The sequence below is a fragment of the Malus sylvestris genome, chromosome 5 (genome assembly GCF_916048215.2).
Source record: "Malus sylvestris chromosome 5, drMalSylv7.2, whole genome shotgun sequence".
Classification (NCBI taxonomy): Eukaryota; Viridiplantae; Streptophyta; class Magnoliopsida; order Rosales; family Rosaceae; genus Malus; species Malus sylvestris.
In genome coordinates, this window is record NC_062264.1 from 29610663 (window position 1) to 29624808 (window position 14146).

Below are 14146 nucleotides of genomic sequence, written 5' to 3' on the forward strand. Positions count from 1 at the left end.
TGCACACAAAGTTTTGTAAAAATGTCTGGAAGATAATTTTAACAATTTGTACACACACTGTCCAGACTAGGAGATGCTTCTAATTTCACTAAATATGGGGAAATTGGTAGAACTTAGCAATAAGTAGTAGCCTCTTATGACAAAGTACCAATTATGCCATTGTTGGAGCCGACGAAGATAAATATAACTTTTGGATAAATCGTCTAATAGACGAATGTCACAATGATATGGCAGAAATAAGCGAACAAAAACGACGTGTTTGAAAGTTTACCGTAAATTTCCACCAACTTTTCAGTAGTTGACATGTTCCAAGTGAAATTAAGTTGTATGAAACAATAAAAAGAAGACCTAGATTAACATGGAAAACAGGTATGCTACACTTAGATTGATGCATATCGTCCCTGTACTAAGAATAATTAGTAAACGTGCCACAAGCGATAATGGAATCCAAAAGAGGGATAGCTTACTAGCTGTAGGACTAGCATTGGCAGATTCTCCAATTAGAGCTTCAACAAATCCGGTTCGTTTAAAGACCAAAATTGCAGGCCTGAACGAACTCCATATCATAACTGACGTGTTTTTCCCAGAGTGGCTTGAACTGGCTCATGGCAATATCAAGCCAAGGCTTCATATTCCCGTTGAAGTGCACCACTGCAGCATTGCGAATCTCGTCCATGCTGATGCTCGGATTATAGCCAAGTCCCAGAACGTGCCATGACTTGTCTAGTGGCTTTGTTGTTGAGTAAAATGTGATTAAACCTGGCGGAAGTGTCCCCAATTTCCACAGACTACGGTTCTCGTTCTGCAATAAGATCAACATCCCTAGTCAGTGCTACTCAAGAGATGGGAAAACACACAATTAACAGAGATATAGTAGAACAGAATAATTCATAAGAACGACGTTATAGCATCTAAAAAGCATTATGAGTAAGTTTCCCTTCTCTTTTCACTGCAGCTAGTGGCACATTCCTTACTATGGATCCCTTTAAGGTACCCCTACGGCAACCAAAAGCTGCAGATTCGAAACAAAAAAAAACAACAAATGCACAAAATTTGCACAACCAAACAGTTTTTACAACAAATGCATATATACATATCAGAACAATATTGATTTCAAAATGCAACACAAATTTGACCAAAAGAAAAGTAATCTCTTACCAGATTTTGCCAGTAATGATACTCGGCAGTACAATTTTGCTTTCTCCACGCATCCAGATCAAAGAAGTTCATTCCATAAGCCCACGCGCACGCATTAGGATTAAACTTCTCCTTAATCAGAGGATGTGAGAAATTCATGTACTGTGCATAACGATGGAAAGACCCAAAACATGTCTCAACCGCCCCATTCACCTTCCCATCCATATCAATCCTCCACAGACCAGTTAAATCCTTCTGAACCACTATATCGTCATCCAAAAATAGAATCCTATGCAATTTCGGGTACATTTCAGGCAAATAAAACCTCAAGTGGTTCAATATGGACAAATACTTGGGGTTCCTGAACTTCATGTTTGTTGCGTCTTTGGTTGCATTCTCGAGCTTATTCTCAAAGTAAAATGATTGCAACTTTGCGTTTTCCAATTGCTTTAACACCGGCACATATGAAGAATTCAAAAACTTATAATCCTCCACAGCCTTCACTTCAACATGTGACCCATTATAGTCCTTGCTTTTAAACATAACCTGCATTGCTCCAAGGTTCATCTTATCAGTCACGACATGGAAGACATGTTTCCATGGCTCCTTGGCGTTCTTCACCGCCGAATTCACCACCACCGACGCTGCAATCACGTTATCCGAAAAAATAGCATAATGGTACAGATTGGGGTCCTCAATTTCCGGGGGAATCGGCTTCCCTTCATCAGTGTACTTCTCCGGATGCGCAATTCGCTCCTCCATCAGCCGCATTGCGACGCAATGCAAGCTCTTCGGGATCGACTTCGCAGCAATCAAGCTCGAGAAAGCCCCTTGCTTCTTAGCCTTCGTCAGCTGCTCATTCACTTGGAAAATGGTGTCCTTCAGCTTCTGAATCTTGAGCTGGTTATCGAAAGACTCTTTCGCTTCGGCGATTACTTGTCTAGTAACTTTGATTCGCTCTTTCACTTCTTTCTCGAACTGCCGCAGCACCGATTCGTCAATGTTGAGACCGTCTGATTCGAACAGAGCGCGATAGGCGGGCTTGTTCATGAGATCCCAGTAGTTTCGGGAGAGATCAGCGAAGACCCGAACCAGCTTCGAGTTCTCAAGCTTCAGCTTCCGCGCATAGCTCGCGTACGCTAGGGCTAGCGTCCGATGATCGTCCGCCTGCTTCCGGATCTGGTCCAGTCGGGGCTTCAGTGGGTCCGATTTCAGGGCTAGTACGGTCCTTCTCGTCGATCCAAATCCACCAAACGAACCGGAATCCAAACCCTAATTCACAATTACCATCAAAATATAAAAAATTGCTCTTATTTTTATTGGAAATTTTGATACTTTGGTACTAAATCCAGTTCCAGCGCGGGAACGAAAACCGAAAATCGAAAAACGATTAGATTAGATCGGGAAATACAAATCATGAACTTCAAACTCCATTGAAGCAGCGAGAGTGTGAAAGAACAGTAGAGAAACACTTACCGAGTCGCCGACATCGGAGGAGTCGGTTCGGGAAGCGAAGACGAAGGAGAGCGAAAAGACGAAGACGACGGCGACTCCAATGGCCATGGCAAGCACTCTGAACGAGGCGACGGAGCTCCGCGCGGCTCCTCCTCTACCGCTGCCGGAGATTCGAAGGTTCCCCATTCTTCGAGTTGTTGCTTCTCCGTGAGGTTGTCTCACTCACTCAGACTCAGTGTCGGTCTCGGACTCGGAGTCTGACATTAACTTTTTGATTCTTTGTTTCTGTTAATGGTTAACTGTAAAACGCGGATTGGCGAGTGCCAATTGGCGGTGCTCATTAAAACCTAATCATGTGGGCCCCATGTAATTGACTTTTTCACTTGTTGGTTTAGTGGGATTTGGGTGCTTATTAATTAGTTAACTACGCATTATCTCCGGAGTTGCGTAATGTTAACTCAAGTGGAATTCACCCAATTTTCTACCTTCCTTTATTAATCTACCACATAATACGCTGTTTAATAATTGTTAATTAACATGAGTTATTGCTAAATAAAAAAAAAAAAAACAAAACAAAACATAGACCATCTCCAAAGAAAATTTAAAAAAAATAAGATAGACTTATAACAATAATAAATGATTTACAATCTACTCCAATTGAGATGTTAAAATTGACATAGAGAAGAAGGCTGAACTTCAAGCATCAAAATTGATGCCATGAAGCAATGGCGTCAAATAAGTTTTTTGTTATCTCCAAAGGCATTCAACTTACTTCACCTTAAATGCCTATCATATTTAAGTGTTTTTTATTTTTTTATATTTTTAACTATCAACAGTCCAACTTTTATTATTTTTGTTTGAAAAAAAAAAAGAAATGAAGCAATAAATTTTGGCACATCGGGTGGAAGGAAAATATTGGCAATATGTCAAATTGCCAAGTCAACCATCAAACTGAAATTTGATGTTTTGAATTTGGCATCTCTTTTAGAGATGCTCTTAACATTCATTGTTCACTCCACATGAATTGCTATGTTGTATAAAAGTCTTCAAGCGTGACCATCGTGTAGTATTATTAATTTATTTTCGTTAATTATTTTGACGTGAATTAATAATATTACTAATTCCATTCATGTTTGGCCATTCAGAACTCAAAGTGGTAGATTGGTTCTTGTCTTAGTCTTAATGGGACTCTCAATCACAACAACGTCAAGGTATAAGCTATTATAAAAGTTGCAATCTTGAAGGGTATCATATACATTGTGACATTCATACCATTATGATTTTTTATTTTTTTTTTGGATCTGATAGGTGGATCACGTCACTCATAGGACACACATAAAAATGGGACCTCGTGTATTGTCTTAGACATTCGCTTGTTAGTTCAACTCCCAATACAAAAATTCCTTCTTTATATGTGTGTTTGGATAACTGACGTGACCCATCGAATCGAGAGATTTTTTCTAGTACTAGGTATTCAAGCGGTAGTCCACCTATTATAATACAAGTCAAGAAAATTCCTTCACTTATTTTGTGACATGTGAAATATCTGTTTGAATATCGGGCAAAATTTCTGTATTGAATCAAAGCAATTTTGCATGCCATTGCAGTTGGGGGCACAAAACCCTACCTTGTTATATTGCAAACAATTAAAGCATAGCATGTGACTTTTTATAACCCAAGGGGACTCATCATTAAAAGATCATCCTCCTAACTCCATTATTTTGAAAACCAAGGCCAGAGAAATATCAAAGAACCTCTATGCTCTCACTATATGTGCTAGATGGTACGTAAATAATGAATGACCCAAAGTCATTGAAATAAAACCACTAGCTAAAGTTGTGCGGGTAGAAAGGTTGCTCTTTTGTGATGGAAATGTCACAAATTCAAGTTATGAAAACATCCTTTTTAGAGCATCCCCAGTGAAGGGCTCTATATGGGGCTGAAAAAAGTGGTGGATATAGCCCATTTTAGAGCTCCGAATAATCTTTGGGGTTTTATTAAAGAATCTCTCCCAATGGGGGGTTATATTTTTCAGGCTCTATATGGGGCTATATATATTTATTTATGTAGTAATTTGATTAAGCGATGATTTTTTTTTGTGTGTTAGTTTTTCTTAGGTTGATTTTTGGATGTGCTGTCTTATATTTTTATATGAGCCCTTCAACCTAAAAAGTTCAAATTGTGATAAAGTTAGATTTCATCACTTATGAATCGTTCGTTAAATTAGATTCTCTTATCTCAATCTCATCCGTTGAAAGAAACAAACTTCCACTTTGCCCTTTAAAATTATTTGATTTTCACATATAATACAACAATTTACCTAGCACCAATTGGTAAATTAGTATCATACAATTTTGAAGAAAAAAAAGTATTTGAAAATTTCACCCATCAATGCCTATGAACGTTAAATCAATTTGAAATTTTCATTCTTATGGAATTTAAAACAATCATTAATTAGTGAAATTACAAGAAAAATAAGTAAGAAAAAGAATTAAAAAATAATAATAAAAGGAGATTCACAAGTGGATGAAGAGTGATAGAATTTTGCTTACATTGGTTGCTACTTTTTTTGTGGGACCCACCGTTTTTTTTGGGCTAGATGTAGCCCGATTTTATGTTACCTAAGAAAGGAAGTTGCTAGCCCCAGTAGTGGATCTAACCCTATTTCCGGCTCATTAGGGATGAAATTTCTCGTTAAGGCTAGAAATGTGGTAGCCTCATAGAGGATAAAGCCCCCATTGGGGATGCTCTTATTAAGTAAGAGAGTAAGACTGTGTACGATAGACGTCACCCCCCCCCCCCACCCTCACAAAGCAGGAATCTTTGTTGGCTTGGGGTTGCTTTTTTTAAAGTCGGGCATACACCAACCCTAAATTGTACACGATGAGTTGACTTCTTATGTAACTTTATATAGCAAATAAATTGGTAACTAGAAAACTTGATTAAAAAGGATGAGATAAGAAAGAGATAGATGGAAATAGAGGAACAATCTGATTTTATAGTTAATTTAAGCACTAGATCATGAAACACAAAACATATTTACTCGTGATACTCTTACTCAAGTACACACAAAAATTACCACTTAATTTAACATTAACCAAAGTAAATTTAGAAATCTTTTTTTTTTTTTTTTGACAAAACGAAATATATTCTAAACTGCTCTCTAATTTAGCAGAAAGAAGATTTGAACTTAGAGACGAGAGGCCGATTCACTGCCCTGACCTACTGGTATCAATGGTGCCCCTTCTTGCCATGCTTGGTGACATGGTGTAACCATCCAAACCCTTTTAGTGCCTTGGAAAACTTGACAAGATTAGGCCTTCCCATCCCCAAATTCATCTTCCCAGCTGAGAATTTCAATGCCTGCAAGCAACACAATTGCCCATCAAACTCTTCCTCTTCACCCTCGTTGCTTTCAGCTTTCCCATCTTTCCCCTTCTTTGACTTGCTTTTTTTACCTTTCACCACTTTTAATGATTCTGTCTCATCATATGTCTCCCAAAGCATGTCCATCCCTTCTCCTCCTCCTCCTCCTCCTCCATCCACATTTTGATGCCTCTCCTCAAAAAGCTTGCATGCCAGTGTCCTTCTCCACTCTTTCTCTTTCCTCATTGATCCAAAACTTCCAAGATTTGGACTCATGTTGTAGTAACATTCTCCAACATTTGCTCCAAGGTTTTGGGGATTTAACCTGGATTCCCAAAGATTTGCTCCAAGGGTTTGGGAATTTACCCTGGATAATTTGGAATTTAACTCACCTCCATCACCCAAATAATCCTTGGATTCTCCTCTTCTCATAAACCTTTTTTCTTTTCCTTCTTGTTCTTCAACTTTCTTGGACTCTGTGCTTGGTGGTGGCTTGATCACTTCTTCCTCTTCCTTTTTGCACAAGTTTTCTGGCCAATTCTCTTCTTCTTCTTCTACGAATGCCTCAGCTGGGATTTCGAACTTGTCGTCGAAAACATCACTTGCAGCATCAGAAACATCAGAAGCACAATTAGCTTCATGACTAGACACATCTTCAACTTGTGCTTCAAAGAGTTGTGAGCAATTTTTCTCAGCTGGGGTCTCGTTGATTTCGAACGTGGACGTGTCAAACACAATTCTATACGCTTCGAGCTCCACGGAAGACCGGAATTCTTCATGATCATGATCACGATCACCGCCATCACTATCATCAACTCTAAACTTGTGCAAACCTTCCAAAACAGTTTGGTACGCAGTGACAAGACAACCCAATTTGACTTTCGACGATTTGGAATCAGCAACGTCGTGTTGGACCGTTAGATAAGCAACCACAAGAAGAGCTGTGGTGATGAAAAGAGGAGACAGAAAAGAAAGGAGCTTGAGGAGGTAGGGTGAGAAAAATATGAAGTAGGAGAAGTAAAGAGGGTGCGACAAAATGCAGAAACAAAGATTGAACAAGTCAGCGAGAAGAAGACTAGAGATTTTGATTTTCTTGGACGTGTTTGGTTGGAAAGAAAATTCTGACATTTTCTTAAGAGATGAAAGAAAATTTGAGAAGGATGGATGGATGGATAGTGATATGGTGAACAAGAAGGGAAAGGTTTTGTGTGGTTTGTTGGGGATAGAGAGAGAGCGAGAGAGAGAGATAGAGTGAGTGAGATTGGAAGTGAGAGCGGCGTGAGTAAAGGAAATAGACTGGGAATTAATATATGAAGATTACGAAAGTGAGAGTGATAGATTAACCAATTAAAAAGTAACTTTAGATTAATCAAAAGAAGTAAAGAAAAAAGAACATGTCTGGAAACTTTCTTTTGCTTTTCTTTCCCATCAACAACCACCCAATTATGTGTGCCGTTTGGATGTATGAGATTAAATTTTGTAAATCCTATAACGTGGTTATTAATGATTAAATTATTATTTAAATATTAATTAGCGTGCTTATTTTTTATTGATACCACATCGTATAACTTATAAAATTTGATTTTACTAACATTATTCTTTCTAATTTGGATTTACCTAACTCCCTAACTCACTCTCCCTTCTGAATTACATTAGTGGAATCCCATCAATGAAATGTAATTACTAATTATTCACATACAAAAGTAGTTATATTGGCATGGATTACGAACTCGTTCAGATGTGCTTTTAAAATGACTAATTGCATTTTTGGTGAAAATGTTTTTGAAACCAATCCTTAATAAAAATGCAAGTAAATTTTAGAAAATCACTTAAAGTGATTTCTGCAAGAAACACCAGTTATGTGCTTCTTTCATAAAGGCACTTTAAGTGCTTTTGGAACCAAAAAACATTTTATCTAAAAGCGTTTTCAATCATTTTAAAAGCACATCCAAATGAGCCCTACACTTGTGTTTACTCCAGGGTTATATTCACCTCATTGTTTGGTTGTGATTAATGCATTTTTTTTATTAAAGATTGTTTAGTTATTTAAATTTATCGAGTGAACTAATAGTTTTGGTGACTAGTAACACTTTTAGGATGAATTGTTCAGTTAATTGATGCACATGGACGACTTAAAAATCTCCAACTAGATTGAATTTTTTTTATTGCAAATATGGTCCTTAAATAATGATTAAGAAAATAAACAAATATGCTTGCGACATTTGTATGGTGAAAACAAATTAATCATAACTGAGTGAACAAGAAAATGCATCAATTCAAAGGGTGGAGGCAAGTATCGTCCGGAATGTAGGATGGAGTATTTGAATTTTGTACAAAATTACATAGCTACAATAACTACTCCTTTAACTCACGACGGCCCAATAATAATTTTGGCAATGAAAACCCAGTGGATATCATCTTAAATATGAGCAGTAATTCAGATCATGAATGGATGTAACTGCCACCCGCGGAGCCACATTACAGCCCAGGTAACCTTCGATAGAAAATAAAATTTTACTAATTTTTATTGATTTTCGAATGTAACTTACCATATATTTAGTCACTGATTCGAATTCTGTCGGTTTAATTATATAATACAGTTTACAAACCATTAACCACTTAGGGCTAAGTGTTGAATTTTATCACAAAAGACTTTTAATAACAGATCATACATTGCATTTTATTTTTCTCAATTTTCAGATGTGAGACTTATATTCAACTGTAACAGATCATATGGTCCAGGCATCATATATAAATGTTATTTACAGCAACTTCTATGAGAGAAGCTAAACTTCAATGGAACCTAAATTTTCGTACTAACCATTCTGAACTCCACCTTTGCTTGCACCTTCGGATACAAAATAAATAAAAACGAAGCTTTATTAGCAACTTTGCCCTGATAATTCCAAGATATTTTTTAGTGTGTTCGGAATATAGGACGATACGTCACATGTTATTATACAATTAGTGGACACTTAAAAATATAAAATAAAAAATAAAAAAACTTCCCTCTAATTATAAAATGACATATGGTATATCACCTTGTGTTCCGAATACACTAAAAAATTTCCCGATAACATCGGGGGAATATCGGTTAGTTATGGAATGGTCGAGTATAAGAACTCATTAAGGCTATTTAATCATTATTACTACAGCATAATTAGCATCCTATGCACTATGTACGACTTCCTACTTCTCCACAAGTTGCACCTATCATCGCCAGCTTTTTTCTTTTTCTTTGAAACCAAGTTACTGAAGAAGTCAATAATCGAATGGGAGACATGGGACACGATGTAAATAAAAGATGATGAAACAAATGTGTGGGAGCAACAATTAACATCCAAAAAATGAAAGCAAACCTATAAGGCACAAGTAGATCGTGTTGTTGTGGTATTTATGTTAATAATACGATGTTGCGTAATAAAAATTATACATTTGTATTATTGACATAAAATGTCATTGTATCAGTGTAACCATATTATGTAAGTTTTTCTTTTTAAAAAGCAAGAAGAAGAACTAAAATCAAATATGTAAGGCACGAGTAAATCATGTTGTTGTGGCGTTCTATGTCAAAAGTACAATGTTGTGTGAATAAACATTATATATATTTATGTATCATGAATATAAAACGTCACTGTAACAGTGTATCCATAACATATATGTTTTTCTTCTTAAAAGGCTAAGAAGAAGAAGAAGAAACATAAGGTGTGGATTGAGGTTAATTAGGTGCACATGGGAAGTGTACTCATTGTCACTCGAGTACCCGCCATGCAATTGCATCCTTGGTCCCTGGCTTTTTCACACCTATATAGGACCCATCTAATTGTCTCTCGTCACTCTCCTAGCTAAAGCATGAATCAAAGGGCACCGACAGTCATTTGGCAGATTTATTCTTTCGTATGTTTGACTACTGAATCAAGAATTCACTTGTAGGGTTTTCTACAGGTAGTGTATGAGAAGTGTGGATGCAAATTTATTTCTTCTTGATCTTGGATAAAATTGCATTTACAAAATAAATAGAGAAATTTTATTTAAACCTAACTATCTTATCTTCAAACTCAACTTAAATATTTTTGCCATTAAATTCTCCATTTTGCCCCGGCGTTATTTAGAAAGTAAAAATAAATTAAAAGAACATGAACCCACATATCTGCCCACCACTTTTCAATGTCTTCTTCACTGACGTCAGCGTCTCTTAACCACCTCCTCTTTCGTATTATCTCCCTCCTCATTTGTCCTTCTCCCTCCTCTATTTCTCATGCTTTTCAACCATAACACCGGCATCGGAGGCCTACAAGCATAGTCGAAGCTACGTGAGGGCAAGGAGTGGTGGCCGCCCCTCTCTTAACCGGAAAACATGCCTAGGATCGCTTTGATTGAAGCTTGCACAGGTGGTGTGTCGTGGTAGTCCTTAGCTGAGAAGGAGCTCATTCTTGCAACTTCCATGTTAGGGCGTTTAGCATACGTCGTCGAGTCTGTACAAATGGAAACCAAAAGCCGTATGTCGACGAAGGTAGTGCTTCTGCTGCCGTTCAACTACTTAAAGCTATGTTTGCCACAACTCATTCAAACAGTCAGAGACGTGAAGATCAAGAGCAAAAAGCCCAAGCACAGTGCTTGATAATGCAGAGGAGAAGCAGATTGAGAAAACCCAGGTGTAGAACCTCCTCTCTAGTTACAAGTTTCCGAGTGGTACAGAGTAGGCAATGCTGAGAAGCACAAATGTCTATGGCCGAGAAGGGATGGCGGAGTCGTTGACGAGGAAGGCGTTGAGCCGAAGAGGGATCATTTATCTTGTATGGACAGTTCGAAGTCAAAACTTGTGGAAACTGAATGGTGTGCCATATAAGGCGATTGTGATGCTAAAAGAATTTGAAATGAAGTTGCCATGGAGAATTGCTAGTGAATCTTCCGTGGGGTTTGTGGTGGAAGAGAACCACTAGGTGTGGAAAGAGATTTCAGTTTGTTTATTTGTTTTTGCAGTTTTAATTTAAGGGTGAATTAGGAATTTTAAGAAAATATTTTTTGTATTGGGTGTGGAAAGAGGTTGAATGGGTTCCAATACAATTTCCCAAACAAATAACATCTTAGGTCAAAGCCAAGAGTCTCACGCCCTCACGATGAATTGGGGGAGGGGGCTTTGGCCGAAGAACCTCCGATGCCAAAGTTAGAATTTTGAGGGAAAATTGTTTGAAGAATTTAGAGAATTTAGCAAGAAAATTATAATTGAGTTTTGGAGAATGAGGGGGTTTATATAAGGGAGTGGCCGGCCACCTTGGGAAGAGATGGACCGGCCACTTGGATGTTTTGTGGGTCAGGTTCACGATTTGTGTTTAATTGGCTAATTAATTGAATAATTAATCAATTAATTTAGCTAATTAATATAATAAAAAATGAATGATTTAGGGGTTACCTTGTGGAGAAGATATGATGAGGGATTGATGAATAAGTTATAAATAAATACCTATTTGGGCACTTTTGACTTGATTGGAGGATGATTGTCCAATGTTCGCGCGTAGGAATCCTGGTGTGCCTCAAGGGTAATTTTGTCCTTTTTACCCAAAAATTCACGTGTCATCTCTTGATTATTTTTGGCTCCACAAATGCCCCCATGCATGTTAGGCTGCTCGCAAAAAAGGGCAACAGGTGTAGAGATTTTCTTGCTTTAGGAAACTTAAGTTTCCTATCTTGACATAGATTCCCTCTTTAATAGGAAATTAGATCATTTTAGAAGGGGAAAAAAATTTCTCTCAAACTCTATTTAAGTCCACCTTAAGTGGGTTATTAAATCAACTTTGGAGAGTGATTTATTCTACCCTACAAGAGAGAGAGAGAGAGAGAAAGAGCTTAGAGGATATTTGTTCCCCCTCCTCTAGCAGTCTTCTACATCTTGCCCGTGCAAAGGACCGTCTTTCATTGCTTGCTTCATCTTCTCGCTGCTTCTAGGTAAGAAAAAATTAATTTTCTTGTCTTCCTAATTTTTGGGAAGCCTCGGGGACTTGAAATTTGGCCTAACGGGGGTCAAGGATGTGAAAAAAAATAAGTAAGAGGAAGCCTCGGCACTGTTGTTGTGGGTGGTGAGTCATAAAGGCGGCTCGGCTTGACTTGGGCTGAGGGTTAGTGCGGCTGGCGTGGGCTAGCTTGGGCAATGAGGCCTGCAGGTGAAAGATGGTAAGAGATGCAGGGCCTTTGGGCTGAAAGGAAGAAATGGATAGAGGGGGCACGGGGCGTCAGCCCCCATTCCTTCGGTTTGGGTTGTGAGGCCTGCGGGCCGAGAAGCTTGATTTACCTCTTTTTTTTTTTAGCTGGGCTCGAGCCCATACTTAATAGAGGGGGAGAGAGAGAGGTCGAGAACTTCTTTTTGAGCCGAGAGGCCTGCTGTGCCGTGCCTTTTTTTTTTTTAAACAACCTTCTAATGAATCCCTCTTGTATCTTTGTAGAATTTATTCAAGCATGTCTTCCTCGAGCCACAAGAATGATAATGGTGTGCCGCCCTTGTATCGTCAAGGCGGGTCTTTGAGCAATGTTGGTTACTTCAAGGCTGCTCACTTTAAGATTAGTTCCGATGACTTGTTTAGAGACTTCCTCGAGGCATATTGGCATGTCATTCTGTCAAGAGTGCTTGTGAAGCATGTTAAGATGGTAGCAGCCGTGAGCCATATGATGGGGCTCGGAGAGCCATCAAGTTCCATCCCTACTATTTTGTGTTGGGGTTTACTTTTCCTATGCCGCGTTTCTTCCAAAAAGTGCTTTGCTCCATGAGATGTGCCCCCGCCCAATGTTCTCCGAATGTGGTCCGTGTGATGGTGGGATTCCACAATCTAAGCCAATTCTTTAACTTAGGTCTAACCGTCAACGAATTTTGGTATTTCTTTGATATAGGTCACATTGAGGGAGTCGGGTAGCTGCTATCCTGTCATAAGCTTTTTGATAACTTGAGCAAGGGAGATCATGACTGAGCTAATGAGACTTTGGAGATGAGTGGAAAATGAGAGTTTGATTCTTCCCCCAAGCTAAGTGTACCAATGGTTTTTATATCCGGTAAGTAGGCTGCTTAATTTCCTGGTTGCTTTGTATTTGTTCTAAGACTTCTCTGGACATGAAGAAAATGCATGTTGCTCAGGGTATCCCCTCCGAGTACCGTTAGTGGCTTTAGCTGCTTAGTCCTCTTAGCAGGGAAAAAGGTAGGCTGCCCCCAAGAGATGAGATAAAATGAATCAAGGCTAAGGCGTTGGCTCGTCCTATCACTGTGGTGAGGTCTACTATAAATGAATGTGGGAAAAAGAGGTCTTTTCCGCCTGCTCAAGAGACACATGTTGAGAAGAAACCTAAGACTTCTTCCACTGCTAGCGGGGGTTCACCGACTGCTTAAGAAATGCCTGCTGAAAAGAAGCCAAAAACTTCTTCTGCTGCTCGCGATGATTCACCAGTTGCTCCCAAGCTTGTGATTGACTTGAATTCCTCCAAAAGCATGAAAGATGAGACTAATGAATCTGTGCTGGTGACGTCTGTCGTTCTGAATACTACTAGCTTAATTGCTGACATGATTGCTTAGCATAAAAGTTCCTCCGTGCATCCGGTGCCGAAGTTTATGCCAAAACGTCATTCTGGGGGTTAAGTCTGGTTCACCTTTAGAGAGGTTTGCTACTATAAAAAGTGACAAGGTGCCCCTGCCTGCTAAAGTGGTGCTAAAATATGTTCCCTATGCTGCTGAGACCAACTCGTCTGCTGAGAAAAATGAGACTGCTCGTGCAGGCAGTCGTGAGAAATCTACCAAGTTTGTTTCTGGGGAAACTGCTGAGATTTGTGTGCTTTTGAAACCAGATATGCTCAAGGACATGGATGTATGTGCCAAGTTTTTTGATGGCGTCAAATGAGTTGTTGGCCTAAGTTCATTTACAAAGCATATGACCGAGTATATGAGGACTGCTCTACTGGCCATGATGCAGGAAACGACGATTCTGGCAGTCGAGTATATGCTTCTTGATCAAGATGATACCAAAGCTGCCAAGGAAATGGCAAGAACTGTGGTAGCTGAAGCTTACTCCACAGTTGAGAAAGTCAAGAAGTTGGAATCTGAGCTTGTTACTTTGAAAGGGTCTAATATTTTTGCCACCACTTCTTTACAACTTAAGACCACTTGCCAAGAGATCGTGGATTTGAAGACTAGGTTTGACGCGATCCTAGT

At 38.8% G+C, this 14146-nt stretch overlaps 2 protein-coding genes and 1 pseudogene across 2 annotated transcripts; 1 reads left to right on the forward strand and 2 right to left on the reverse strand.

Annotated features, from left to right (window-relative positions):
* Window positions 1-256: 256 nt before the first annotated feature.
* LOC126621821 (galacturonosyltransferase 8-like) lies at window positions 257-2903 on the reverse strand. The gene is made up of 3 exons (XM_050290410.1): window positions 2614-2903; window positions 1159-2409; window positions 257-802 (listed from the first exon to the last, which is right to left on the reverse strand). The coding sequence occupies exons 1-3, from the start codon at window positions 2776-2778 to the stop codon at window positions 527-529; spliced, it is 1692 nt and encodes a 563-aa protein (XP_050146367.1). The 5' UTR covers window positions 2779-2903; the 3' UTR covers window positions 257-526.
* A 2667-nt stretch (window positions 2904-5570) lies between these two features.
* Window positions 5571-7228, reverse strand: LOC126621189 (uncharacterized). Its single transcript, XM_050289592.1, has one exon. It carries the CDS (start codon window positions 7084-7086, stop codon window positions 5824-5826), a length of 1263 nt encoding a protein of 420 aa, XP_050145549.1. The 5' UTR covers window positions 7087-7228; the 3' UTR covers window positions 5571-5823.
* A 6105-nt stretch (window positions 7229-13333) lies between these two features.
* LOC126622093 (uncharacterized) lies at window positions 13334-13835 on the forward strand (annotated as a pseudogene).
* Window positions 13836-14146: the final 311 nt, after the last annotated feature.